This window comes from Danio rerio, chromosome 11 (genome assembly GCF_049306965.1).
Source record: "Danio rerio strain Tuebingen ecotype United States chromosome 11, GRCz12tu, whole genome shotgun sequence".
NCBI lineage: Eukaryota > Metazoa > Chordata > Actinopteri > Cypriniformes > Danionidae > Danio > Danio rerio.
The window spans coordinates 39,015,001-39,042,500 of NC_133186.1; the positions used below are offsets into that span (position 1 = coordinate 39,015,001).

Consider the following 27,500-nt stretch of genomic DNA (forward strand, 5'->3'; position numbering starts at 1 on the left):
CATTCACTCAAAACACAACACTGATATTCAGAATATTTGTAAAGACTAAAAAAAATTTAAAAAAAATAAAAAAAAAAATTGACAATCATGTCATAGTATTTTCATTTTAAAATCTTATTTTCACTCAGCCCTTTTTGTAACATGAACATGAAAGCCTTTTTTTTCTTTTAACAGAGCAATTGCTTCATTTCTTCCTGTGCTGTTTCACAAGCATTGCAGTGCAGTGTACAAGATTAGTAACACTATAATCTCCATGATACAGAAACATATGATAATGAAGAATTTATTTCTGCAGGTTCTGATGTTGTTCTCATAGAAGTGAACTACACCTCCTGCCAGATGACACTCCTACACTTGATGTACAGTTATTGTAAAAAAAAATAAATAAATAAAAAAATATCATAACTCATGATGAAAACATCTTCATGTCATCTTTGATTGATGCAGATTCAATATGGGATGTTGTGGGATATTGTTGCAGATTCAAAACAACATCAGTTAAGATCTGAAACTTGAGATTAAAAAATTTCTAACTAAATTTCTTTAGTTTTTTTTTTTAATCAAATTTATTAATCAAGAGTATAGCCTATAATATACTAAACACAAAACATGATGACAACAACGACATATTTTACCCGCATATTTTTGCATGTTTTTGGGCCATTTAAGAATATTAGCAGATTTCTTTGTAATAATTTCTCTGTCATTACATTGTCTGATCAGTAAGGAACTGTACCTAACTCTGTATTCTTTTAAGCATTAATTAAACATCTACATAATAAAGTGACGACTGAGTGAACTTTTTTTCTACATCATTAATTTTGACACAATGATCTGTCTAGTCTTTCTTAAAGTCTTTTAGTGCAGTGTGGGTCAGATGTACTAACAGCTTGCATCACTTCAGTATTAAAAACTACTATCAGAACTGAAGACATGTAATGATGAAGAGGTGTGAAAAGATATTTTTGCTGACATTATTGCATGTGAGGTTTTTCTTTAAGATACAAAATAAAACATGCAACAGTATTTAGTAAGGTTGGTGTAAGTAGGTTTACTGCAATTGTGCCATTATTTAATGTAACTTTCAATACCATGTTCAAGTAGTATCAGCAGCACTGCACATTAGACATGTCTCCACAATCAAACACACCTGACTCAGGTCATCTGATTATTAGTAGACCATTAAATACTGAACCCGACATGGTTGTGTGAGACAAAGAAAGATCAGTACATCTCTATTTCCTTTTAACCATTATTGCATTGAGAGTTACTAAGCTTCTGCATGTTTTATTATCATCAGTATAACACCCACATCATTTTACACTTTTGTAATGTAACTTTATAAATCTGCATTTCCTCTTCCTCTTTAAATTTATCAGCACAAACAGCGTTACACGTCATGTACTCCAGATCCGCCCTATTAAACTACAGCTGTACACATGGCCTTGTGATCTGCTTTCATCTTCACAGAACTGATCGTGCTGAATGGTTTCCTGTAGTCTAATCTGTTACTTCCTAATTCACCCATTGTGTGTTTCATTGTGTTTGTTTCACACTCGCTGTGATGGAGTTGTTCGTCTTCATTGTTTTTCAGCTGCTTATTGAGGTTCAGTCTAACAGTAAGTGATTTGTACTTCTATTAATATTTTATGTTCACATTTGTGGTGAAAATCAATGTTACAATGTTTTAAAAAGCATGTGTGGTCAGCACTGTACATGTTTAGCTGGATGTAGAGACATGAATCTACAATCTCTCTGCTTTCATCTACATCAGTTTAAATATAGAGATTATATCAAATATATTACACAGTTTTTAATGACCTGATCAAGTCAATATTTGGGTAACTATAAAAAAGAAGCATGTATTAATTGGGGATATTATTTGGAAACATCCACTGTAGTATTTACAGTACTTGAATCTGTACATGTTCATATGAATGCATTTCTGGTTGTTGATTGAGAAACACAGAAATGTGAAGCTATAAAATATTAGTAAAAAAAGCTTTTAACAGATTCCCCCCAAGAGCCGCATAAATAAGTGGTTAAAATTGATTGATCTGTTTTATTCCAGAATCTCCTACTGTACATGTATCTCCAGCTGTCTTTAATGAATCCAGATCAGTGCAGATCAGCTGTGAGACGCCAGCAGATGTTAAAGTGAAGCATTGTGATTTTACAATAAACACAAAAAAGCTAGAAACAAAAGTCAGTCCTCCATGTCAGCTCAACCTCACTGGTGCTGAAGTGCTCAGACGGGCAGGTGGAAAACTTCCTCAATCAGTCAACATTACTTGCTGCTACACAATAAAAGGGAAACACAAGAATAAGTCTTCAGATTCAGTTCTTGTCACAGTCTTGGTTCTAGGTGAGATATTTCACTCCTGATCATCTGTGTTTTATTAATGCAGTGTTTTAATATCTGTGGATTATTTCACTTTAACAGACAAACTTCAGAAACCCGTCATTAATGTTAGTGAAAATGAGAATCACCTCAGCATAACCTGTGAGATCCCACTTTCAGTCAGAGCTGACTTCACCTGTAGTTTTTACTATGAAGACGATGCTATTCTGGTCAACCGTGACTCTCGGTGGAGTTCATCTGAAGAGAAACATCTTTGTACATTTAATCCAGCTCTTGGAGATCTCTTGAAACGATCGGTGAAGAGCAGAAAGTTGAGCTGTGATTATTCACTCAAGACTGAACCTGACATCAGATCTCCACGCAGTGACACATACATCATCAGGGGTGAGTAAATTAAATAAATTTTGCTCTTTGATTGATTAGAGACCTGTAAAATGTTGTACTATCAAGTCAGTTTGATTTACTCCATTAAACTATGAACTTGATCCATTAAAAAAAAGATCATTTTCAACTAAGACAGAACAGGTGAATTTATGATTGTGGCATGATTCTGGGGCTGATATATTTATGCAGAAATTATGCAGCTGATCATCTGATCAAATTTGAGACGTTAGAGAGACAGAAAGTCATTATAGGAAGTTGGATAATATCAATGACGCTTATTTAGAGTTAATTAAAAAAAAAACATTGAGAAGCAAAAACTCCACATTTACAGGTGATTTATTAAATGTTTTTTTTTAGTTTTAATTAAATGTTTTGCTAATAATAACTAATTTGTGTGCTCTTAGTTTACTTTGAAATGATGTCTCCTCTTTCTGATATAAATGTGATGAACGTGATCTTTATCATCTTCATCAGGTCTTCCTCAGGCCAGACTGTCAGCGTCTGCCTCAGTTCTTCAGGAAACAGACACAGTTGAGCTGAGCTGTGATAATACTGAAGAGCTGGAGATGGAGATGTGTGTCTTCAGCATTAATGGAGAAGAAAGAAACTCAAATCTGAACTCTGGATGTCAGCTCTCACTCACTGCATCTCAGATCAGTGTTTTGTCAGAAGATAAGAGTTCATCAGTGACAATAACCTGCTTCTACACTGCAATGAAGGAACAAATTATTGTGCCATCTCCTCACTCTGATCCAGTGACAATCACAGTGCAGAGTAAGTTCTGTTATCTGGTCACAAGATATACGTGTACTGTATTATTAATGTTAAAATATATATTCTGCACAGGCTAGGGTTGGGTGATGTCGACCAATTTGGCATCGTACAATGTCTAATATGAAACATCGCGATGGACGATGGCATCGTCGTCATTGGCGGCGGTGGATTAATTATGAATAATTAATTAATTCATAACGAAATAATTATTTGTAGCCATTTTAACTACCTGACCCGCTTGGTCTTTGTTTTACCCATAACTAAATGATAAATGAATAAAGATAAGTTACACACATAATTACCACCTCTCAATCACTTTTTCCGTGGTACTCGTGAATAGGCAGATCATGATCTTTGGTTGGTAAAAAAAGGTGCACAACCAACAGGAACCAGCCAACAGTATCTGATGTTTTCGCGAAAATTACTAAGAACAAGCGTGAAAGCGAAAGATTGAAGGGGTCAGGGACACCTTAGGTGGAGGGCAAGGGGGCCCTCTGGGGCCCAGACTGCAAGTCCAAGAAGATAGGTTGGCCCCTGGGTAGCTTGCTGGGTGCATGACAGTGTGCATGTGTGTGTGTGGTCACATGATGTGTGTTTTCAGCGGTAGTGTGGAAGGAGGGCTGCTCAGAAATGCTAGGTGAAACGCCAGAGAGGATGTGGATCATTTTCATCCTAAAATGCCATTCAAAAACAAGGCCTATTCTATTCGTGTAAACAGGGCCTGAGTGTGTATTTTATGCGAGCAGATTTGTAACGGGGATGGGGCCGGGAATCGCGATGCCCAACTCTAGCACAGGCCTAACTTTATTTACATTTATCATGATTTACTTTACAAATCAATCAGCTTTATCTAAAATTAGATATTTGTTATTCTTAATTTTTTTCTATACAATAGGATTAATGAAAGCACTTTAAGTGTCAATTTATCTATAACCAGCTCAAACTTGCCATCTCATTTTTCAATGTTACAGTGCTGGTTCCTTGGCTCTGTAATGTCTGTAATGGATTTAAACCTGTAGTGTATCATATTACGCTGTATAGAAATTATTACTGTATTTAAAGGTTTATTAGTTTGTGGTTTTTCAAGTTTACTTGGTATTTGCTCTAAAGTTATTATGATTATTAATACTGTTAAATCATCTTTGCCGTTTCATCATCTATCACTGCATCTGTTACAATGGCCATGAAAACAAGTGAGTAATACATTTAGTAAATCAAAAAGGCTTTATTAACCTTTTGGTTAATCATTCTGTTCCTACAGGCTTGTTTTTAAATGTTCTCAAATATGCATATTCACATATTTTACAATGCTTTTTCAGCAGCATCAATTTCAATGTCCTTCTCTGAAACCACACAGCAATACAGTACAACTGGTAAGTTAGAGATAACACTTTGTCTTATGAAGCTTTATTTCAAATTGAAAAATGATACCTTTGTGAAAAATTATTCCACTTTTGATGTTATTTTATATTAGCAGACCTCCATTCAAACACAAACCTGTCAACCAGCAGAACTATGCAAACAATGTGTACATTCAACAATCAGTTGATAATAGTCAAAATTAGGATTTAGGCAATATAACTAGCATTCATTTACTGATTGGCAAAGGCGGTCAACGACTACAGCAATGTACATACTGTATGTATACTGTATATTCTTTTGATACAGCTGATTCAACAGTTCACACAAATGTTTTATATTCTTTTTTTTCTTTCATACGTCAAATCATTGAATAAGTTCATTCTTTTAAATGTACAGTGAGAAATATTTACTACCATGTAGTGTATGTGCACAACAAATGTAAAACAAATTAAAACATTCATCTATGTTCTTAGTTTTTCTGTGTAATATTTCATTTGTTAGGTGGATGCATCTAACGCACATGTATTAAACATTATAATACATACTTGCTTTACATTTTTACTTTTGACCCAGATACATGGGTCAAAGTTCTGTTTTTCTCTATTGTTAGTGTCATTTTGTCTGAATTTATTTGCGCAGATTCACCCTGATAAAATTTAACATATCAAGTTTTTTGTTGTCAGAACCTTGATTTTGTTCTTCATTTTGACATGAATTTAATTTTTTAAACCAGACATTTATGTTCGTAAAAAATATTGGTTGATCGGTCTACTACATGGAGAACCTTAAAGGTGCAGTAGGTTATCTGCCAAAATGCTAATGTTACCATAACAGCATTGAAAATGCACGTCCCTCCCTGATGCCATCCAAAGCCACATTTCCTGAAGTCATGAAAGCGCACTGAATAGATATAACACTAGATCCTGTCATTCGCCATTTAAAAAAAACATTATGATAATACTACAATTCCAAACTAGGGATGCTCTTTTTTTAACAGATTAATGGTATCAGTCAGTTTTTATTTTGTATTAAATAATAGTGCAACACATACAGTATTTGTTGTCTTGCAGAGGTAACACGTGCAACCACACAAGCCTACAGACATATTTAGCCAAAGAAGCAAAATGAAAGGAGCAAAACTAAGAATATTGCTTGTCATAGTTTGACACAAACGAGTTGATCCGTGTCATAAACAACTTTGTTTCTTTGCACAAATAAAGAAAGAAGGCGCAAAAGCAAAACTTTCTGAAATGTGCTCTGCTTTGCAAACAAGCCAGCCACAAGTTAGAGCGTCTGGGTTTTCTCTCCATCGGAGCACATGCAGTATCGCTCAAACACAGCAGATAGGCTATAGTTTTGATGATTTATTGTACAAAAAACGAACAAAGATTTTTTAAAAAAGCCTACATAGCCTAATCTACGAATCAAACTAATTCAATGACTTTCTCAATTTTTGCATAATGATAACTCTGCACCAAACTGACTACTTTAATCATTACTAACAGAATGTGACATAACCAGCACAACAAAAAATGTTTCTGAAGACAATCACATATTGCACCTTTAAGTAAATTTATATTATACCAATTAAATTTAAACAATGTAATGGTAAATTGATGAATTCAATATATCCCCGTAGCAAGCCTTCTGTCAGTAGGGAACAGTATGATGGCGGATCGAATACTTCTGGTGGCTTCCCTGCCTCTTAGCCATTTAAAATGCAATGAGCAATCCAGTCATTCTATATAGATCAGTAAAGTGAGGTTATTTTTGAAAACATACAACTCTGAGAAAAATCAAGACATCACTCCAATTCTCCAGACTTATCTTGAACCTTCTTGCGTTGCACAGCTTTAGCTTATGCTCCAGGAGTAGCATCAGGTCACCCAAGAGCAACGAGAAGGACTGGTGGAGAGCAGACCAAAACTTATAAAGGTGTGAATAAATTCCAGAATTATCACATACTGTAGACTATGAATTTTCAAATCAGCAGAAATAAAACTTTACTTTTTTATTTAAGAATGAATTTAAACATGTTTTCTTTTTTGAGGTCTAAAAGCATGTTTTTTTGCGCAATTATTCTGTTCTATATGACAATAACAGTGTTTGGAATTTGGTAGATATTTTATACAAATCTGCATATTTTATAGAAATAAAACAAAATAAAAGTAATTTTACTCGCAGAACACACAACATTAAATAGTAAAACCAGAGAGACCAACAATTCTAGAGGGACCTCTTCATTTTTAGTCAAGTTGTTTAACTGACAATAACGCAAATATAATTTGATGGGTTTATATTAAATCGCTTACTGAAAAAAGTTGCTTACGGTGTCTTTCTCTTAGAGAATTAAATGTACTGTGCATATTTATAGCAAGACAAGACTTTCTCAAATATGTGATGTCAATCAGCAATTAGCAGCCAACTATTGTTACATGACTAAAGCTAAATTGTAGAACTGAACAGATAAAGACTCAGACTCTGACACACTGTGTTGATTCTGTTTCACAGTATAGCATTGACGCCTAATTTCATCACACAAACAGAAACATGGAGGAATATTATTATTTCTCTCATAAAATATTTTATTAAATATTTAATTTAATGAACTGGATATAAACACTGATGACTGCAATATTAATACTAGTTGAATAGTATTGTTTCCATTTTAATATGATTTATTCTGATTTCTGTTCTGTTTCAGCTGATCCTCATGTTACTCACAATAAAGGTTCATCATTCACTCACAACACAGATATTCTGAATATTTGTAAAGATAAAAAAATCTGAAACGGACTCTTTTGTGATTATGTTGTGGTATTTTCATGTTATTATATAAAAAACTCATTATTTTACACTCATGCCCTTTTCTTAACATAAACTAACGTAAACACTTTTTTTTGACAGAGCAATTGCTTCATTTCTGTCTGGACTCATAAGACAGATCTGTCTTTGCTGTTTCATTAGTAAGTACAGTGTACAAGATTATTTAAAGCAGGGGTGCCCAATATAGTTCCTGGAGATCTACCTTTCTGCAGAGATCAGCTCCAACCTTGATCAAACCTTGATCAAACATACCCGTCTTTAATTACCAAGTGCTCCTTCAGACCCTACTTATTTGTTATTATTTGTTTTGATCTGGGTTGGAGCAAAACTCTGCAGTAAGGTAGATCTCCAGATACAGGATTGGGTACCCCTGAGTTACAGTATGCTTAATCTCCATGATGCAAAAACATCTGATAATAAAGTCTATTTCTGCAGGTTCTGTTGATGTTCCCAAACTACACCTCCTGCAAGATGAAAAAAAAGACATCTGTGTACTTCTGTACTCCTCAAAACATTAGTCACCTGCTTTATTTCTACACTCGAGGCACCATTATTGCAATTAAACGACAAAAAAAATCATATCTACAGAATGAATGATAATGTAGAATATATTCATTGTAGCTACTAAATTTATACTGTACACTGATCAACATGTGAAGAGAGACTGGGGAGATTTTTGCACATTTTGATTTGTGATATGAAGCTGAAAACATCATGTCATCTTTGATTCATGCGGATTCATTGTGAGATATTGATCAGTTACGATCTGAAACTTAAGATAAAATTTATTTCGTTTTTTAATTAAATATTTTAATAATGAATATAGCCTACTATACAATAGACCATTCACACACATAAAAAAAGGACAATAACATTTATATTTTAACTACAGTATGTTTCTGTGCATTTTCAGAATAACAGCAATTGTGTCTGTATTATCATTACTGTCAACATATCATCTAATCAACGAGCATTAGATGATTCTTTTGCGCATTTGTTAAACATGTACCTAATAAAGTGACCACTAAGTGAACATTTTCTCTTCATTACTAATTTTGCCATAGTTTGGGTCAGATGCACAAAAAGCTTAAAAACTACTATCAGATATGAAGACATGCAATGATAAAGAGGTGTGTTGACATTATTGTATATGGATTTGAGATTTTTCTTTAAGATACAAATTACAAAATGAAACATGCAACATTGAGTAAGTTAACTGCAAGTAAGCCATTATTTAATGCAACTTTCAATACAATTTTATTATCAGCAGCACTGCACATTTAACATGTCTAATCAAACACACATAAATCAGATCATCAGATTATTAGTAGACCATTAAATACTGAACCTGACATGGTTGTGTCAAAAAAGGAGGAACTAGTGGTCATTTATTTAAATATGTTAAAGATAAAGTTATCCAAACAGACTATATTTTAATTTTAACCATTATTGCATTGACAATTACTAAGCTTCTGCATCTTTTAAAATTATCATCAGTATAACACCCATATCATTTTACACTGTTATAATGTAACTTAACAAATCTGCATTTCCTCTTCCTCTTTAAATTTATGAGCAAAAACAGCGTTACACGTCATGTACTCCAGATCTGCCCTATTAAACTACAGCTATACAGATGTCATGATCTACTTTCATCTTCACAGAACTGATCGTGCTGAATGGTTTCCTGTAGTCTAATCTGTTACTTCCTAATTCACCCATTGTGTGAGTTTCATTGCGTTTGTTTCACACTCGCTGTGATGGAGTTGTTCGTCTTCATTGTTTTTCAGCTGCTTATTGAGGTTCAGTCTAACAGTAAGTGATCTCTACTTCTATAAATACTCTGTTCACATTTGTGGTGAAAATCAGTGTTACAATGTTTTAAAAAGCATGTGTGGTCAGTACTGTACATGTTTAGCTGAATTTAGAGACATTAATCTACAACCTCTCTGCTTTCATCTACATCAGTTTAAATATAGACATGATATTAAATATTTTACACTGTTTTTAATGACCTGATCAAGTCAATATTTGGGTAACTATAAAAAAGAAGCATGTATTAATTGGGGATATTATTTGGAAACATCCACTGTAGTATTTACAGTACTTGAATCTGTACATGTTATATAAATGCATTTCTGGGTGTTGATTGAGAAACACAGAAATGTGAAGCTATAAAATATTACTACAAAAGCTTTTAACAGATTCCCCCCAAGAGCCGCATTAATAAGTGGTTAAAATTGATTGATCTGTTTTATTCCAGAATCTCCTACTGTACATGTATCTCCAGCTGTCTTTAATGAATCCAGATCAGTGAAGATCAGCTGTGAGACACCAGCAGATGTTAAAGTGAAGCATTGTGATTTTACAATAAACACAAAAAAGCTAGAAACAAAAGTCAGTCCTCCATGTGAGCTCAACCTCACTGGTGCTGAAGTGCTCAGACGGGCAGGTGGAAAACTTCCTCAATCAGTCAACATTACTTGCTGCTACATAATAAAAGGGAAACACAAGAATAAGTCTTCAGATTCAGTTCTTGTCACAGTCTTGGTTCTAGGTGAGATATTTCACTCCTGATCGTCTGTGTTTTATTAATGCACTGTTTTAATATCTGTGGGTTATTTCACTTTAACAGACAAACTTCAGAAACCCGTCATTAATGTTAGTGAAAATGAGAATCACCTCAGCATAACCTGTGAGATCCCACTTTCAGTCAGAGCTGACTTCACCTGTAGTTTTTACTATGAAGACGATGCTATTCTGGTCAACCGTGACTCTCGGTGGAGTTCATCTGAAGAGAAACATCTTTGTACATTTAATCCAAGTCTTGGAGATCTCTTGAAACGATCGGTGAAGAGCAGAAAGTTGAGCTGTGATTATTCACTCAAGACTGAACCTGACATCAGATCTCCACACAGTGACACACACATCATCAGAGGTGAGTTTTCTATTCATTTTTTATAAACTTTGCTCTTTAAATGATTACAGACCTGTAAATATCAAGTCAGTTTGATTTACTCCATTAAACTATGAACTCTTTAATCCATAAAAAACTGAGCATTTTCAACTAACAAACAGAAAAGGTGAATTTATGATTGTGGCATGATATAGTTATAGGCCTGATACATTCGTGCAGAAATAAAAATCATCAGCTGGTCATGTGATTAAATCTGAGATGTTAGAGACAGAAAGTCATATAAAGTTAGATAATACATTACTGACGCTTACAGTTGATAACATGACAAAACCTGTGCACATTTACAGGTGTTTTATTAAATGTTTTCACAGATTTATGCAAATATTTTGTTTATAATAGCTAATTTGTTTGCTCTTTGTTTACTTTGAAATGATGTCAACTGTTTCTTATATAAATGTGATGAACGTGATCATTTTTATCTTCATCAGGTCTTCCTCAGGCCAGACTGTCAGCATCTGCTTCAGTTCTTCAGGAAACAGACACAGTTGAGCTGAGCTGTGGGAATACTGAAGAGCTGAAGATGGAGATGTGTGTCTTCTACATTAATGGAGGAGAAAGAAACTCAAATCTGAACTCTGGATGTCAGCTCTCACTCATTGCATCTCAGATCAGTGTTTTGTCAGAAGATAAGAGTTCATCAGTGACAATAACCTGCTTCTACACTGCAATGAAGGAACAAATTATTGTACCATCTCCTCACTCTGATCCAGTGACAATCACAGTGCAGAGTAAGTTCTGTTCTCTGGTCACAAGATGTATGTGTATTGTAATAATATAAATGTTAAAATATATATTCTGCAAAGACCTAATTTGATATACATTTATCATGATTTTCTTTATAAATCCATAATCAGTCTAAAATTAGACATTCATTACTTTAAATTTTTCTGTGTACATTAGGATTAATAATAGCATTATACTGTAAGTGTCAATTTACTGTTTCAGCATTGACATGGCATGGTAACCATTCCCAATAGTCACATCGCAAGATATGCAATGTTGATTTTGTATTAAAATTTATCATTTGCGTGCGTTTCCGAGGCCTGTGACTGTAATGATTTGTAAAACATTTTGGCCTAAGAAATTGTTTCATTTGTAACTTTAATAATGACAAATTCGATTGAATTATTTTAATTACTCAATAACTGTACCTGAATACTGTTATACTCTGAAAAGCACAAAACACTGTCAGGGCTCGAAATTAACTTTTTTACTTGGTAGCACCGATGCTCCCGAGTCCCAACTTCAAATATTTAGGAGCACCAGAAAAAAATTAGGAGCTTGGTTGTAAAAATTGGTTGTAAGAGTCTCCAACAACAGTCTAATATACATGCAAGGTCAAAAAACACTTTCATGGTCTTATAATCTGCATTTATTTTTACCTAATTATCCCAGTGACTCCCGTATGAATCGTCCAGTGATTCATTTGTTCCCAAACCCCTCCTTTGTGCAAAACTAATCTGCACTGATTGGACCGATGACAGTCTTTTGCGATTGGTCGACACTAACTGCTTTCAGCCAGAGACAGAGCAAAATGCCCACCAGCTAATCAACAAAATAGAAGTAGTCAGAGTGTATACACGCTCGATAGTGTGGAGTTTAGCTGCCAGTGGATGAATGTAAATACAGACGATGGACTTGAAAATACAGACGACTGACTATTTGTTTGAGCAAAAACTCCCAAGAACTGGCAAGGAGATCTCCTATCTTGTCACATTCTGCTCTTTTCACAGACACACACACACACACACACACACACACACACACACTGCCCTCGTTCTCGCGCACGCGTCCACACACACACACACACACACACACACACACACACACACACACACACACACACACACACACATACATACACAGACGTAACCCTCCCCCAGACAACATCGAGCACGCACACACACACACACACACACACACACACACACACACACACACACACACAAACCTAATCCAGACGACAACGCGCGCATGCACGCACGTGCACACACACACACACACACACACACACACACATTACACTCCTCCACAGGAACGTAAACAAAGCAGCACGCAACGCGTTTTTGATGTGGCTTTGCACGTGATATGAGAATATTGCGAGTTAACCTGCTGCAGTACACACGGTTGCAAGTAACAAATTACATTTGTAAGCTAGAGTAAACGAGGCAACAACTTTAATCGCACGTACTTACACTTAAGAAATGGAGGAAGAAACCGATCCATGTCCAGTCTTTACTGATCCTTCCTTTAACAAACGAAGTATTCTTTGTAGCATGTAGTTTCCAGAAGTTTCCAACTGCTTAAAGCTGGGCTTATGCTGAGGTTTCATCTTTGGGTAGAAACTCAATAATATCCATCTGCATTGTGACTTCAATCGACCGGTGTGTGTGTGTGTGTGTGTGTGTGTGTGTGTGTACGTGTTTTTGTGACATATCAGGACACAAATCTGTATAATGACATGGGTATGACACAGGTATTACAAAAAGGAGGTGAAATATGAGGACATTGGTGACGTCCTCATTTCTCAAAATGCGTATAAATCCTACAAAATGAGTTTAATCAGAGAGTAAAGCTGCACACAGTCTCCTGTGATGGTTGGGTTTAGGGGTGGGGTGGGGTGAGGGCAATACAATATACAGTTTGGACAGTATAAAATGAATGGAAACCTATGTAATGTCCCCACTTTTCACAAAAACAAACATGTGTGTGTGTGTGTGTGTGTGTGTGTGTGTTTGTGTGGGTTTCTGCGTCAGAGGGCGGGGCCGCAGGTTTCAAATCTCCCAGGTTTGCGCGTGCACGTGAATAACTTGGTTTCGTTAGTACGTCATGTCGAAACACCTAATGACTCGGTATTAAGGCGACTCGTTTGAAGCACTATGAGTCGACTCTTTTATAAATGAATCAACCGTTTTAAATACTGCACTCTTACAGATTTAAGCCTTAGCTGGATATTTCAGTTCACTTAGAGCTGTGTTACACACTACATGGAGGGGAATTTTCAAAAATGGGCTCTTTAAGGGATTTATTGTATTTAAAAACAACATTAATTAGGACTAACAAAAACCAGAAACAACTATCTAACTAATTCTGTGATGACTTAATATTTGTGCAATAATTCCAAAATGAATGTCTAGAAATTATAAAATATTCATGATGACGATGATGACAATAATACTAACAATGAATTACATTTCTCATCATCATGCTGCCCTGAATGTGTTTGAGTGTGTCAGTTATCTGCTATATGAAGTCCTACTGTTACTTTATGAAAAATAAATTTATGGTTTGCATCAAACACAAAATGAAGCATTGCAGTAAGAAATTTTTATTTTGTACCATTGTTTTTATATGCATGTCAATTTAATAAATACAAAAACAAACGAAAGATTACAATAAACCACTCACTTTAAGGCTAAAAGCTGCAAAGCAGTCATCAGTGATAAAACTGAAAAATAATATACACCAAGAAAGAATGGACAAAAGAAAAGAAGATAATTCTCACTTTTGAAAGTTTTGGTTTCGGTTTGTGTCCTTTTAAATGCTAAAGTCTCATTATGCGCTGATTTTCATCTCTCTGTGCTTGTGGGAAAAAAACAGGCGAGTCAGCCGACCCAATATGAGGGGGGCAGAGCAGGATTCTTCTGATGACCATTGGCGCATTACTGTTCTTTGTTATAAGCAGCATCAGTTTAAACTTCGCAAAGACGAGCTTCTTTGGCAATTGTGTGATATGTTCGCTTACTTTTAGCGAACATTTGAGCTGAACACGCAGTGAATGCAACGCACCGAGATTAGGTGTACTTTTTACTTTTCAGTCGTTTGCATTCGCCGCGGTAACAAAAGCTCCCTGTCATCTGACAGCGGAAAGTCTTGAGTGATTGACAGCTGATATGAACTGATATAGCTGCAGGGAAGAGCGATTCAGCACGTTTTTAGAAGAAAAAAAAAAAACAGGTCCAACTACAACCATTATATAGAGTTGCACAAATGCTCCCAAAGATATCATGAGGTCGCATAGCTTAAATTTCGGGTGCAAATGTGAACAAAAATGGTCGCAATTTCTAGCCCTGACTGTTAATTTCAATTATATATTTATCTTTATTGTTTTTACAGTTTAGGTTGTTTATTGGATTATATGTAGATGCACTGGCATACAGAATCATCCCAATCAATCTAAAATTATCAATTATTTCCAGAGATATTCAAGTCACCTGGTGAAATTGTATCCATATTGCAATACATTTAGCAGAATAACAAATTATCGCAATGATAGATTTTTCAAATAATGTGCAGCCCTACGTCCAGGCTTATATTAAATGTTCTCAAATGTACATAACTGCAGATTTTACAATGCTTTTTCAGCAGCATCAATGTCAATGTCCACTTCTGAAACCACACAGCCAAACAGTACAGCTGGTAAGTTACAGACAACACTTGGTCTTGTGAAGCTTTATTTTAAACTGTAAAATGATACCATTGTGAAAAATTATTCCTCTTTTGATATTATTTTATATTAGCAGACCTCCATTCAAACACAAACCTGTCAACCAGCAGCACCAAACAAACAACAGGTAAGTTCATCCCTATATATTATTCATCAAAATTAGGATTTAGGCAGTATAGCTTCTACTATACTCAACAAAGGCTCACAGAATGCCCTAGGAGTTGTCTGTTGCTGACATTTTTTAACTGTTTAATAAATTAGATGTTCACTCTTAAATCTTGCAAAATGTTTCCATGTACACAATAAATGAAAAAAAAAATCTGATCGTGATTTTTGTATCCAGTACCGAATACTGATCAAGTCAAGTCAAGACAAGTTGAGTTTTATTGTCATTCCGCTACATGTGTGGACATGCAGAGGAACGAAATGTTGTGTCTAGCTGGACAACAGTGCGACATGTCTTTGTAATATCTTCGTAATATCGTACAGCAAACCTAAATTACTTAAATTAGATCAATAATATGCATTACAACTTTTTTTAGGCATTTTACACATCTAAAAAAGCATCACTATTCATAACAGGACACTTGTTAAAGTCCTGTCAAAATGACCAATTGAGACCATTTGAGAATTCTCAGTTAAATCCAATCTGGCTCCCCAGAGAATTTCTGTTTTTTCTGTTCATATAATACTTTACAGTGTAAACTGTAAAATTGCCTTCTAAAATCTTAACATATATTAAAAATGAGTAAGGGTGTCACGATCCTCCAAATCTTCGATTCGATTACATTTTCGATTCTAAAGGCACGATTCAATTCAATTTTTAATTATGAATAATTAATTAATTAATTAATGACTAATTCATTATTTGTAGCCTACCGTTTAAATTACCTGACCTGCATGGTCTTTGTTTTACCCATAAACAAATCATACAGTAAATGAATAAAGGCAAGATACACACATAATTACCACCTGTCAATCACTTTTTCTGTGGGACTCGTGAATAGACAGTGATCCGTGTCGTTATAATGGCGTCTGTAAAGAGGCACAACTAACAGGAACCAGCCAACAGTATCTGAGGTGTTCACTAAAATGACCAAGTACAAGTGACTGCCTGGACCTGCTGTCTCGAGCATGGCTGTGTGTGCGTCTGTGTCTGTGTGGTCACGTAATGTGCGTTTTCAGAGGTAGAGAGGAAGGAGGGCTGCTCAGAAATGCTACACGCCACTGTGGATGTCAAATCGTTGTCGTTCTAAAATGCCATTTAAAAACAAAGACAGTGTAAACAGGGCCTGAGTGTGTACTTTTCGCGAGCGGATTTGCAACAGGGGCGGACGGAGGATCGCGATGTTGGTGTTGTCTATAGGACGAACCGTACGTAATACGTACATAGCAGAGCTTGCGAAACTGTGTTTTTTTTTGTCGACAACACGAACGTTGTCAACATAACTCACTGGCAATCCAAAATACTTCAACACCCGCGACTTCATTGAAAGAGAAGAGGGTTTAAGCTCTATCGACGGGTCTCCTGCGTCTGCAGTTTAACAAGCACTTCAACAAGCATGTTTTTTTCCCGCTTGGCAAGCCAAGCTGACGTGACATGGGGGCGTGGCAGCATCGACGATTCTGTTTTTTAATTCGATAATCAAAATTGACCATAAATTTCGATCGATTTCGATTAAAAATTGAAATCGTGACACCCCTAAAAATGAGATTTTTTTTTACTGTTTATAGGTTAAAATTTGAAAAAATATCCTCTTACAATATGTCATTTAATATTTTAGGCAAAGATTCCACCACAAACCAGCCAAACAGTAAAGCAATGCAAACCACAGGTAAATTCACTCACTTTTCTTTTTTCACTTTAGTAAAAGAGTGCAGGTATGTGCATGACAGATTAAAATGTACAGATTAAAAAATATATAGCTGCTATTTTGATTGATCTATAACTTAAAATGATAATTGATGTAGACAAACAGTAAACAAACATACAGAAAAAAATAACATTGACAATAGTCATGATTATTCTTTTTTGTTACTATACTAGTAAAGTTAATACATTATACTGTATATTTTTTACATTTTATATTTTAATACACTAATGAAATCCATTTTTTTTCCTGTAATTTCTATGGCAGCCTCTTTTTTGTCTGGTAATGGTGTATGATCATCATGCATTTGTCCAGTTTATTTCTTTTTTTGATACAGCTGAGCCAACATCTCACACTTCAACAGATCAACCAACCACAGCAAAATGCACAGGTTTTATATTCTTTGTCTTTTTTCATATTTCAAATCATTTGATAAGTGCATTCTTTCAAGTGTATAAGGTATAGTAGAGTAATTTTTTTTTCTTGATGAATTTGTCCCTGTTGATTTGCCCTTTTCAGAGCCATTGCTATTCTTAATTTTAAAATTACTTTTATTTTTAAACTACACTTCTTTATTGGTTAAATTTATTGGTTTATCAGTCTACTATATTAAAAAACATTAACAAAATGTTGCACACTGGTTTAAGCTTGAATGTGCCCTGGTGCTTTTTAGCAATGTTGATTGCTGATTGGCCACTGAGCACATAACTCTTATGATTGGTCCAACACAATCTCACGGCAATTCGTAACTTTTTCATTTAGTGGCTAATTCGTATGAATTCGTACGATCTAATTCGTACAATTTAGTACGATTTGCTTATCCCCCAATGACGGTTGGGGTTAGGGGTGGGGTCAGGTGCCACGCCTCCTTTTTAAAATCGTACCATTTTGTATGACTGAACTCGTACGAATTTGTACGAATTAGCCACTAAACTGGCAAAACGTAAAATACTTATGTTTTCTCGTGAGATCAGGCTGGATTGGTCACACTGCTCAGCACTGCAAAGAAACATGTATGCTGAACCATGGATCTAAATATAATGTCACAAACTGACACTTATTTAAATGAATTTTATTTGCATTAGATTTCACTTTTAACCGTCATATTTAGTTTAATTATGTAGGAGCATTTTTTGTCCTATTCCTTAAAGGGCCATGACACCCCTCTCTTTCGGTTAAAGTCTACTTCAGAGTTTTTTCAAAAGATGCATGATTAATGGGCGTGGAGCTCCGCGAGCATCGGGCAGGAGTGGGCGTGGCCAGCAGGGGAGAAGGGGAGCGAATAACTGCTGTTGTCAGTTAGCTCACAAAATGAGACACAAAGAGGAGACGCATGAGTTTATAGTTTACAAAGTTAAAATGCAAAGAAATGAACAGTGATTTAATGCCCTGCTACATTTGTTATTCGTAATTTCATATACAGACAACCACAATTTATATCATTATAAAGATAAGTGTGTCCATGTAAACCCTATAAATGAGGACTTCTCCCTCAATCCCCGTATCCAGCAGACTCAGTGCAGCAGGTCTCCTGACCCGTCTATTTTAACCATTAACCCTGCTGGTAATCTGGAGGATTTATGCAAACACAGCAGCACAGTGATGTGTCTGAATGTGAACGAACTCCTGATGAAAGACAGCGTCCGCCATTCTCTAATTCTCGTGCTGCTCTCCCGACAAAAATGCTAGCAGCACACACACAGCTTTGCTGTATGATCGGCCCTGACAAGATCGCAGGGGAAAACATGCAACAAACCCCGTGGATGATGGAAACAAATGCATATGAGCCTTCATGAACGGCTAAATACTGTGCCGTGGTTTCCGTGTCTCTCAGCTCGGGCTTGACACTGGCAGGTCTGGCAGGTCTCATGAATAATTAAGCAGCCGGCTCTTCTCATAGGATAAAAAAACTCCGCTATGAATAATAATGAGAAACCGACGCGTCATCATTGCACTTGCAATTCTGCGCTATGTCGCCGATTTTGATCCCGCCCCAAAAATCATTTTAAACCCGGAAGCTGAAATTAGCTGACAAAAGCTCAAAATTATTCAGTTTTCCCCACAATTAAAGCTGACAGGTGCTAACATTGTCTTAACTGATGCTCATCACATACAAATCTGTTAATATAAAAAAAAGTTCTTCGGGTTGTCCTGAACCTTTAAATTTGCGCTGCATTTTTGTTTATTTTAGTGCAATATTTGTCTCTAACAATTCATTTCTGACCTTGACCCTCATGTTTAAGTTGTCAATATGTGATCAGCTAAATGAAGTGACAACCAATGAAGTAATAGATTATGAGTTGACAGCATTCTGTGGCTCCTCAGAGGATCTCGTTTTCTCCATTTATTTGTGTGGTAATTTATAGCATTAACTGCAACACTGTCTTCTGAAATCTTAACATAACATAAGTCTGGAAGAATAGCATAGGTTTGAGAAAGAATTGTCTTCTGAAAAGTGATTTCACTTGTAGTATGTTCTTTTTACATTATTAGAAAACACAGCAAAGGACACCACAGGTAAAATCATCCTCTTTTTCTCATTAGTAAAAGTATGTGTAGAATTTAAATGCTGAATTCTAATGTCAGGTTAAAAAAAAAAGTTTTGATATTTTTGTAACTGAAATTGGTAGTCCATGAAGGGAATTCAACTCTGACTAGGGTCATAATTATGCTGATTTAGACTTTTTTCAAATACTTAATTTTAATACAGTAAATTGTGTAATATCTGTAGCTTCCAGGGTAGCACCCTCTTTGTCTGGTATCAATATTAATATATCAAGTTATTTTTTTATTGAGAAATTATATATTATTTTTCTTTATATAGCAGTTTCTACAGCACACATTTCAACAGAACAACTATCCACAACAACTGGTCCACTCACAAAAGGTTTTATTTTCAATTATTTCCTTAATTTTTGAAAGCATTTTATGATGGCATTCTTTCGAATGCCTGTGGAACATTTGCTTTTAATCTTTTTCTATTGTCAGAATGACAGATGATTTATGTGTGGTTTTGTTTTGACACAGATGCATGGGTTAAAGTGCTGGCTTTCTCTTGTGCTGGTGTCATTTTGTCTGTATTTATTTGTCTGAGCTGGTTTGCAAGTAAGTCATATTTACACACAAATTCTAGGTATGTTCAGTTGTATACTGGACTATATACTGCTCAATATAGAATTTTCTCAGCATCAAAAATGTAACAAGTAATGGTCTTTGTTTTTTAAGGCAAAAAGAGAATAAAACTGTAAGTTTTTCCATTCATTCATGATTAGTTTTATTTTTTTTCAATAACTTTCTTTTAAATAAATGTTTAAATGTGAAACTGTCTAATTTCAAACTGATACATGCATGCATGTAAATATTCCATAATGATACACTTTGATTTTAAGCTATAAAAATAAATCTGTGAAAACTGATGTGTCAAGTCAAGGAAATGGTATGGTGAGTATCCATGCATTTACAATCTCACAAAGTAATACATATTTTATAATATTGGCAAATTTTGTAAAGGTGTCATACACAGATGTGATACACACATATCAGATTTGACAGATCACTGATTCAAAAATAAGAAAGACTAACTTTAATGAGTTGGTTCATCTAAAAAATATTATGAAACATTTAAGCATCAATGAGACTACATGTGCGAGTAAATCTGTAATCAACAAAGTCTTTAAGAACTCTTAACACGTATGTTTGTATTAACATCTTGATTTTATAATCTTATGGGCCTTGGAGTAATGGACTGTAAATGGAAGAACAGTAATCTCAGGTTTCATGAAGAAAAATACCCATCTATGAGCTGATTCCTATGCTACATATTGTGATTCATATTGTTTTCACCAGTGATTTTATTACAGTTTTTATTGCAATATCTCATAATTGCAATCACTATACACAATAATAACCAAGTAAAATAAACTTTTGAAAGGTCTTCCTTGACACTGTTATTTAGAGTTCACAGTGCCTTTTAGAGTTGATTGCCATGTCAATAAGGGTTGCTTATTGTGTTTTTTAGAGTTGTTCTGGATCACCAGAGATCTATTCTCTTATCACTTCTGTTCCAGCCACATCTCAACCCACATCTGAGGGTAAGCTAAAATCATTCTCAGAAAATCATCACAGACAACTTTAAGGAACTGAAAAAAAAAACTGACTTTTTTTAAAACACAAAATAAGCAACTTCTCAGAATGACAACTGCACTTTTAAAGAGTTTGGAAGCTTTTGAAAAGAAAGCAATGCTCACAATCAAAGACTATAGAAAACACAAGACATGTCACTCATATAGTTTTGAATGGGGTAAAGTTTAACAGTCAATATGGTGAATGAAGTCCCTGCCTTCTAGTACAGGCGTCAATCACTTATTGTTATAGACTGACAATTCTCCAGGGGAGGGACTAACCCCAGATGTGCATTTCTACAGTTTCTGGCAACAACATTACATCCTCCCTTCAGAACTCTGTAGTTTTAACTATTTTGCAAGTACACTCATTCAATCACTCTGCATTATGTTTGGTATCAACACATGCAGATTGTATGTTGTTACCAAAGACTCTAAAATAGACAAGACGATTAATAAGGGTTAATATGGCCAATGAAACCCTGCCTTCTAGTAAAGGAGTAAAATGTTGATTATAGACCGACAATTCTCCAAGTAAGGGGCTCAGATCAGAAGATTCTGCACATTTTGTGTGATTTGAACGTTAAAAAAATTTAACTAGAAAGACAGTTGTTGCTTATTTTATTGGTGATTCCTATGAAATTTAATCATAAACTTGGCTAGCAATTTTGGACAATTTGATAATTCCCATTTAAACAGAATGTCCAAGCATACTGCACAAGAAGCATTTCGAAGATGGTTGCTGTGAAATGACTTGCTTTAAAGGGACTTTGGTGTTACTGACATCAAAGCATAATGATATAACTACTAAGATTTGAGACTGTAAAGCAATTTCACATTTGTCATTGTTTTCAATTACTTAAAAATTGCTTTGTTCTGTTCATGCACAGATCTGGAGCACCCAGAGTCACATCAGCCCAACACAGCTGACCCTACAGACACTTTCATTACTTCTGAAAACCCAATCTACCAGCCCTCAGGTAATTACATATTGTTTCCTGTTATTAGAACTACAATAAGTATGAAAACACAAAAATATCCACAAAATTTTTTTTTTTTTAATTCCAAATTGAGGCACTGAAGTGATGATCTGCTTCTGTTCTGCATTCCAGATCTGTCAGTTAATACACAACAGGGAAATACAGAGAACAATGAGGTATGAACATGGTCAAACCCCAAATACTATCATGGTTAACAGATATTGAAAACATTTATCTTATCTTTTCTGTATTTCTTCTTTTAAAGAGTGTTTACCACCTGTACAGCACGATCCCCGATAAACCTGTTCAGCCCTACACTGGAGATCAAGAATACAGTTTGATCCAGATGCACTGAGTCTCAGATTAAAAGGCCAGGGAGGGTAAAATGTCATTTTCTGAAGTAAAACCAGAGTAAAACAGAACATTGTGAACCAAATACTACTTACTGTTATGGTATGATGTTGCTCAACCTTACACTTTATCAGAAAATAAAAAGCTCGGTATGCTTGGTGAAAAATTGTAAATGATTTAAAATGTTATTTATTTCTAAAATTATTAGTCAAATGTGACTTTAGGTTTACTTACAATATTAAAGCTTTCACATAAAAAGTTAAATGTTCACAAAAATTACGACTTTAACTCTCACTATGTGCACAATATTTCAACAAGGATACAGCCACTGTTAACTACAAAAAAAAAACTATTGCTAGTAGTTTGTAAACACTCAAAACCTCAAAAAAGAAATGCATACAGTAGTATCCGAAACGGCTTGTTGTACACAAGTTAACAAATTTATTTATTTATTTTTTTGAGATTTTATGTCCTATATAAAATATGAAATTAACATGCAGGGTGAAATTACTAAATAGACAGATGCAGTATTTATGCACTTTGTAATAGAGTATACTGTAACATTAGTAGGCTACAATAGATTAAATTTTGGATAACACAACATAAGTGTTTTGAAAGCATGTGTATTAGTTTCCAGTTTGTGCTAATAAGTGTCATAAAACACGGCGGAAAACTACTCGCTATGACGTAGATTCCCATATTAAACCTCCATTTGCAGTCCAAGCAAAGCACTTAGAAATGATAAATTATTTAACGTTACTCACTGTTTTCGATGTAGCAGCTGTACCAGATCAAATAATGTTGGCTTCTTCCTTCAAAATAAGTGTCTTCTCGAACTTTCCATTAACGTTACACCGTGGCTTCTTTACAAAACAGTCTTAAGTCAAAGCGTGAACAAACATAAACATCCTCGGAAGCGATAATCGATCCAGTTGTGTGTGAAGGGTGACCTTCTCGTTTGCATGTTAGAGAAAACGAGCTGTTAAACAAAAACAACATTATAAAATTCAAATGTTGTTTTAGGTCATAAATTTGTTTGACATAGTTTAAAGTATCAAGTGTAGACAGTGGGCCTGTTTCAGAAAGGAGGTTAACTGAAAACTCAGAGTATTTTAACCCTGAAATGAGAGAAACTCTGGGTTTTCCGTTTCAAAATGGCAGGTTTGTTAAACTCGAGAAAGCAGGGTAAGTCAAGCCTGTTTCTGAAAGAGAGGTAACTTTAACTCAGAGTCAGTTACTGTGGTAACTTACTCTGTGAATCTAACCTGGTCAGAAGCAGGTTTTATTCTCTAAACTCAGAGTTTCTGTCGGTCTCCTCCCCTTTTTTTAAAGATGAAGCGGTATTTCTCGCCTTAGCCTTACGTTTCCACCCACCTATTTTTATGCTTATTTTGGATACGTGCATAAAAACGATTGATAGAAACGTCATGATGCACATAACTTTTTAAAATATGTATAAAAAACGCGCATAACTGAGTAGCATAATCTTTTATTCGATCGAAAATGTGCGCATAATCTACGATGGAATCACTTTTACTGAACAAATTACAGTATGTACATTAAAAAAAAGATCATGATCATATGATAATGAAAATGTGTGTAAATGGACAAACAGCAGGCTGAGCACACTGTAACATGTCTTAAATATTGTGTTAGTCATTCTAAAATGCCTTAACTGTTTCAGTATTAGTGTATATTATTAATTACCTCCGAACGTCTAGTGTGTGTCAAGAGTCTCTGCGTCTCATGGCTTCAGACGCCCCCACGTGTTCATTGTGTTTCAGCATTGTCTTCTGACATCGAGGCGCAAGTACATTAATTAGGCTAAATAAAGAATTAATTGACGCAGCTTCTTCTACCACAGTAAATTCTGTTTTTACTGTTGATATTTGGTGCCAGTTTAATCAGGAAGTGACGATTTTTTTCTCTTTGACTCGTTGGATGGAATTTTATTCGCATCTTCTATGCAATATTCCAGTTTTGCACATAAATATATGTAATATATTTGGATGGAAAATAGCTATTGCCTACATTTTTGTCACAGAAGAACTGTACTAGAATGGCTTATCCTTTTTTCATAAATAATTAAATTAAATTCACCTTCGACATGCATGTAACTAGATTAATGGGATTATTATTCTTTCTAAAAATAATTTTTAGTACTGCTTACCTTCTAAATTTTATATTAACCTCTATCACTTGATCAATAAAAAAGGCAGACACAAGTGCACTGTTAAATCATTTAAAACTAATAAATGTATAAAAGAAAGTTTAGAAAAAAAATATAAACGTCACAAATTTCATTACTTATTTTATTATACTTAAATATTTAAATACTTAAAAAGTGAAATTAGGCATTAACTTGAGCAGCTGTTTTCCCACGCTAACTGTCTCTTCTTCACTGATGGTTGCTTCTTTTCAAATATATACGCTCATATTTGCTATAACTTTGCATGAGAACATCAAGTTCAGCCGGAGAAAGAAATGGTGATCTCTTTTATAAGATATTGCCATAGTCACTCGTAATGTCTGCGCTCCATTGATAATGCCTTTTTAAAGTCACGGTGTGCGCGCTTAACTCTGAGTTGGTCTACTCGAAGTTGATTGACCCAACTCAGATCAGCTGTTCTGAAACCGAAAACTCTGAGTTTTTAATCTCTCGGTAAATCAACTCAGAGTTCAAGTTTAAACTCTGAGTTGTTTGAACCTCCTTACTGAAACAGGCCCAGTGAGTGTTAAATTATCAGTTCATTTGACAACATGTTTTCCGTGCGTCCAGCTGGGTTAATTAAGTGGGCAGGGCTTACGGCGCAACGACGTTAGCTTATGCAAATAAATGTTTCTGCGATTTTTTTTAAATTAGTTTTAGCTTACATAAACTCTGTTCATAATGGTGTCAAGCCAAACAGGATTGTTTTAATAAAGAAATAACCTCTTACATGTAAAAAATAAAATACTTTATGAATCTTCATTACATTGTACATTTTGTAAGATACTATATTGAATGTTTCTTGAATCATGATCGACTACAATGCAAGTTGTTTTTACTTAGTAAATTATATTTATGGTGGAAATGTCAGACGAAGCAGAGGTGCAGTGGGTAGTGCTGTCGACTCACAGCAAGGGGGCTGGCTCGAGCCTTGGCTGGGTCAGTTGGCGTTTCTGTGTGTATGTTGGGTTTCCTTCGGGTGCTCTGGTTTTCCCCACAATCCAAAGACATGTGGTACAGGTGAATCAGGTAAGCTAAATTGTCCATAGTGTATGAATGTGAATGAGTATGTGGATGTTTCCCAGCGATGGGTTATGGCTGGATGGGCATCTGCTGCGTAAAAACGTGCTGGATAAGTTGGCGGTTCATTCTGCTGTGGCGACCTCAGATTAATAAAGGGACTAAGCTGAAAAGATGAATGAATGAATGAATGAAGGGTAGAAAATATCAAATATTATTGTAATTTTCTATTAATTGGATTTCTGTCTATGTAAGTGTAACCCTGCTGGTGCTACACCACCCAAGCTGCTCTGAGCTGGGATTGGACTGGCGACCTTCCGCATGGGAGTCGGTTGCTCTAACTAGGACGCTAAAGACCATGGCCTCTAGCACTTGTCACTCAAGCACCTTTAGAGGTCAGAGGAGTGAGATTAACCTGCACAGCACTCACTAGCTGGCCTCCGTTACACTCACCCCCCTAAACCTCACTCCCATCAGGGTCACGGCACCAATGTAGCCCCGCCGGTCCTATGCCACCCAACTCCAAGCTGGTATGGAACCGATGACCTTCCGCATGGAAGTCAGTCACTCTAGTGACAGACACTAGAGGCCTTGGTCTTTTGCCTTCTTGTTAGAGCACCTTTAGAGGTCAGAGGAGTGAGGTTTACCAGCACAGCACTTTGAAAGCATACTTATAAAACAATAAACTTAAAAATTACATCAACATTTTTTTTTTCTTCAGTGCAAATTATGCACACAATAATGTGGTTGCCAGACATACACTGAATTAAAACATGATTCTGATTTTAATACTGTATATTTTGAATTAGCAACATCATCTATTACTATTAAAACATCGTTTTACTCAATAATAAATTAATAACCTTTAAAATAAAGCAGCTGGTAAATTTTGACCAACTGCATAGTACAAATATTGCAAATAGTGGAGTCTGAGTATGGAAATAAATGAGTACAGATCCCACACGATACTGAGGTTGCCAGACATTCACTGCATTTAAACATGACTCTGATTTTAAATACTGTATATTCTGTATCAGCAAAATCATCTAATATTAAAACATAATTTTACTCAATAATAAATTATTAACCTTCAAAATAAAGCAGCTGGTAAATCTTAATCTACTGCATAGTACAAATACTTGAAATAGTGCACTCTGAGCACTAAAATAAATGAGAGAAATCTGATGGAAAATATGTTTTTATTTACATAACATGGCTTTCCTTTGATGTAAAGGGATTAGGCAATTAAAAGTTATTTCCCAAGTATATATATATTATTTTAAGCAGGCAAAACTTATAAAGTTTGTGAAGAATCCACATCTCATCTATCTGATGATAATGTACGCTTTTCTTACAAACAGCACTGAAATATTCCTATTTCCTCAAGTCATGCATCTTAAGACTCCAAACGAAATGCCAAATCAGTCTGAGGCAGGCAAATAATACTGAAATAAACTACATCTCTGCTCATTTCTCGCTCTGCGCTTCACACAGTGCAGATGAAGTCTAAAGTGGAGGTGTATGACAGAACCTTGTAGAACAGCTACATGAAGTGCGTTTAGCTGTGACGGTTCACGGCAGCCACTGATATCCACTGGTCCACATGTAAGAAGAAAACACTCAGCACATTCTAACACGGTCCGTGACGGCAATAAATATCATCTATCTTCTTCAGTAATCTTCAGACATCACAAAGATGATTTGGCCTCTGTGGACTGACACTTCATGTTTGGCGGAAGCAAGGCTCTCTGATTTGAGTGTAGTAAGACTAATGGGTCAAAGCAGCAGGGGTCAGAGGTCACCTGCTGATCACCAA

General features: G+C 35.3%; 4 protein-coding genes across 14 annotated transcripts in view; 2 read left to right on the plus strand and 2 right to left on the minus strand.

Annotated features, from left to right (window-relative positions):
* Nucleotides 1-23,503, minus strand: part of usp48 (ubiquitin specific peptidase 48) — a 190,017-nt gene extending 166,514 nt beyond the window's left edge. The window contains exon 1 of one of the 2 annotated variants that reach the window (XM_073915462.1): nucleotides 23,220-23,503. The gene's annotated coding sequence lies outside the window, so the exon portion shown is untranslated. Of the gene's footprint in view, nucleotides 1-23,132 lie in introns of both variants that reach the window. The other variant, XM_073915461.1, reaches the window with a different exon arrangement.
* Nucleotides 1,481-8,732, plus strand: LOC141376655 (uncharacterized). The gene is made up of 9 exons (XM_073916997.1): nucleotides 1,481-1,619; nucleotides 2,072-2,365; nucleotides 2,444-2,746; nucleotides 3,221-3,520; nucleotides 4,840-4,893; nucleotides 6,734-6,817; nucleotides 7,587-7,613; nucleotides 7,790-7,848; nucleotides 8,144-8,732. The coding sequence occupies exons 1-8, from the start codon at nucleotides 1,565-1,567 to the stop codon at nucleotides 7,819-7,821; spliced, it is 1,149 nt and encodes a 382-aa protein (XP_073773098.1). The 5' UTR covers nucleotides 1,481-1,564; the 3' UTR covers nucleotides 7,822-7,848; nucleotides 8,144-8,732.
* On the plus strand, nucleotides 9,369-22,838 carry LOC101885860 (uncharacterized). 4 transcript variants are annotated; one of them, XM_073916993.1, is made up of 15 exons: nucleotides 9,454-9,523; nucleotides 9,972-10,265; nucleotides 10,344-10,646; nucleotides 15,051-15,104; nucleotides 15,206-15,259; nucleotides 16,917-16,967; nucleotides 17,341-17,394; nucleotides 19,497-19,520; nucleotides 20,031-20,108; nucleotides 20,229-20,247; nucleotides 20,393-20,444; nucleotides 21,022-21,094; nucleotides 22,015-22,104; nucleotides 22,237-22,280; nucleotides 22,370-22,838. In XM_073916993.1, exons 1-15 carry the CDS (start codon nucleotides 9,469-9,471, stop codon nucleotides 22,457-22,459), a joined length of 1,335 nt encoding a protein of 444 aa, XP_073773094.1. In that variant the 5' UTR covers nucleotides 9,454-9,468; the 3' UTR covers nucleotides 22,460-22,838. The 4 variants fall into 4 exon arrangements, with proteins under 4 accessions (XP_073773095.1, XP_073773094.1, XP_073773096.1 ...); XM_073916995.1 differs by lacking the exons at nucleotides 9,454-9,523; nucleotides 9,972-10,265; nucleotides 10,344-10,646; nucleotides 19,497-19,520 and adding an exon at nucleotides 19,828-19,890 and having other exon boundaries at nucleotides 14,988-15,104; nucleotides 17,319-17,394; XM_073916996.1 differs by lacking the exons at nucleotides 9,454-9,523; nucleotides 9,972-10,265; nucleotides 10,344-10,646; nucleotides 19,497-19,520 and adding an exon at nucleotides 19,828-19,890 and having other exon boundaries at nucleotides 15,057-15,104.
* Nucleotides 23,504-26,866: 3,363 nt separating the features above from the next.
* Nucleotides 26,867-27,500, minus strand: part of cacna2d3 (calcium channel, voltage dependent, alpha2/delta subunit 3) — an 86,886-nt gene continuing 86,252 nt past the window's right edge. For all 7 annotated transcript variants that reach the window (XM_073917004.1, XM_073917003.1, XM_073917002.1 and 4 more), the window contains one exon: nucleotides 26,867-27,500. This exon is cut by the window's right edge and continues 75 nt beyond it. In XM_073917004.1, the coding sequence (XP_073773105.1) occupies nucleotides 27,483-27,500 (18 nt within the window). In that variant the 3' untranslated portion in view covers nucleotides 26,867-27,482.

Coding starts and splice junctions, on each gene's coding strand:
- LOC101885860 (XM_073916993.1), top strand. CDS start 9,469: ATGGAGTTGTTCGTCTTCATTGTTTTTCAGCTGCTTATTGAGGTTCAG. Junction 17,395..19,496: donor AACCACAGCAAAATGCACAG/GTTTTATATTCT, acceptor TTACATTATTAG/AAAACACAGCAAAGGACACC. Junction 19,521..20,030: donor CACAGCAAAGGACACCACAG/GTAAAATCATCC, acceptor GTTTTGACACAG/ATGCATGGGTTAAAGTGCTG.
- LOC141376655 (XM_073916997.1), top strand. CDS start 1,565: ATGGAGTTGTTCGTCTTCATTGTTTTTCAGCTGCTTATTGAGGTTCAG. Junction 4,894..6,733: donor ACAGCAATACAGTACAACTG/GTAAGTTAGAGA, acceptor TGCGTTGCACAG/CTTTAGCTTATGCTCCAGGA. Junction 7,614..7,789: donor TCATGTTACTCACAATAAAG/GTTCATCATTCA, acceptor TTTTTTTGACAG/AGCAATTGCTTCATTTCTGT.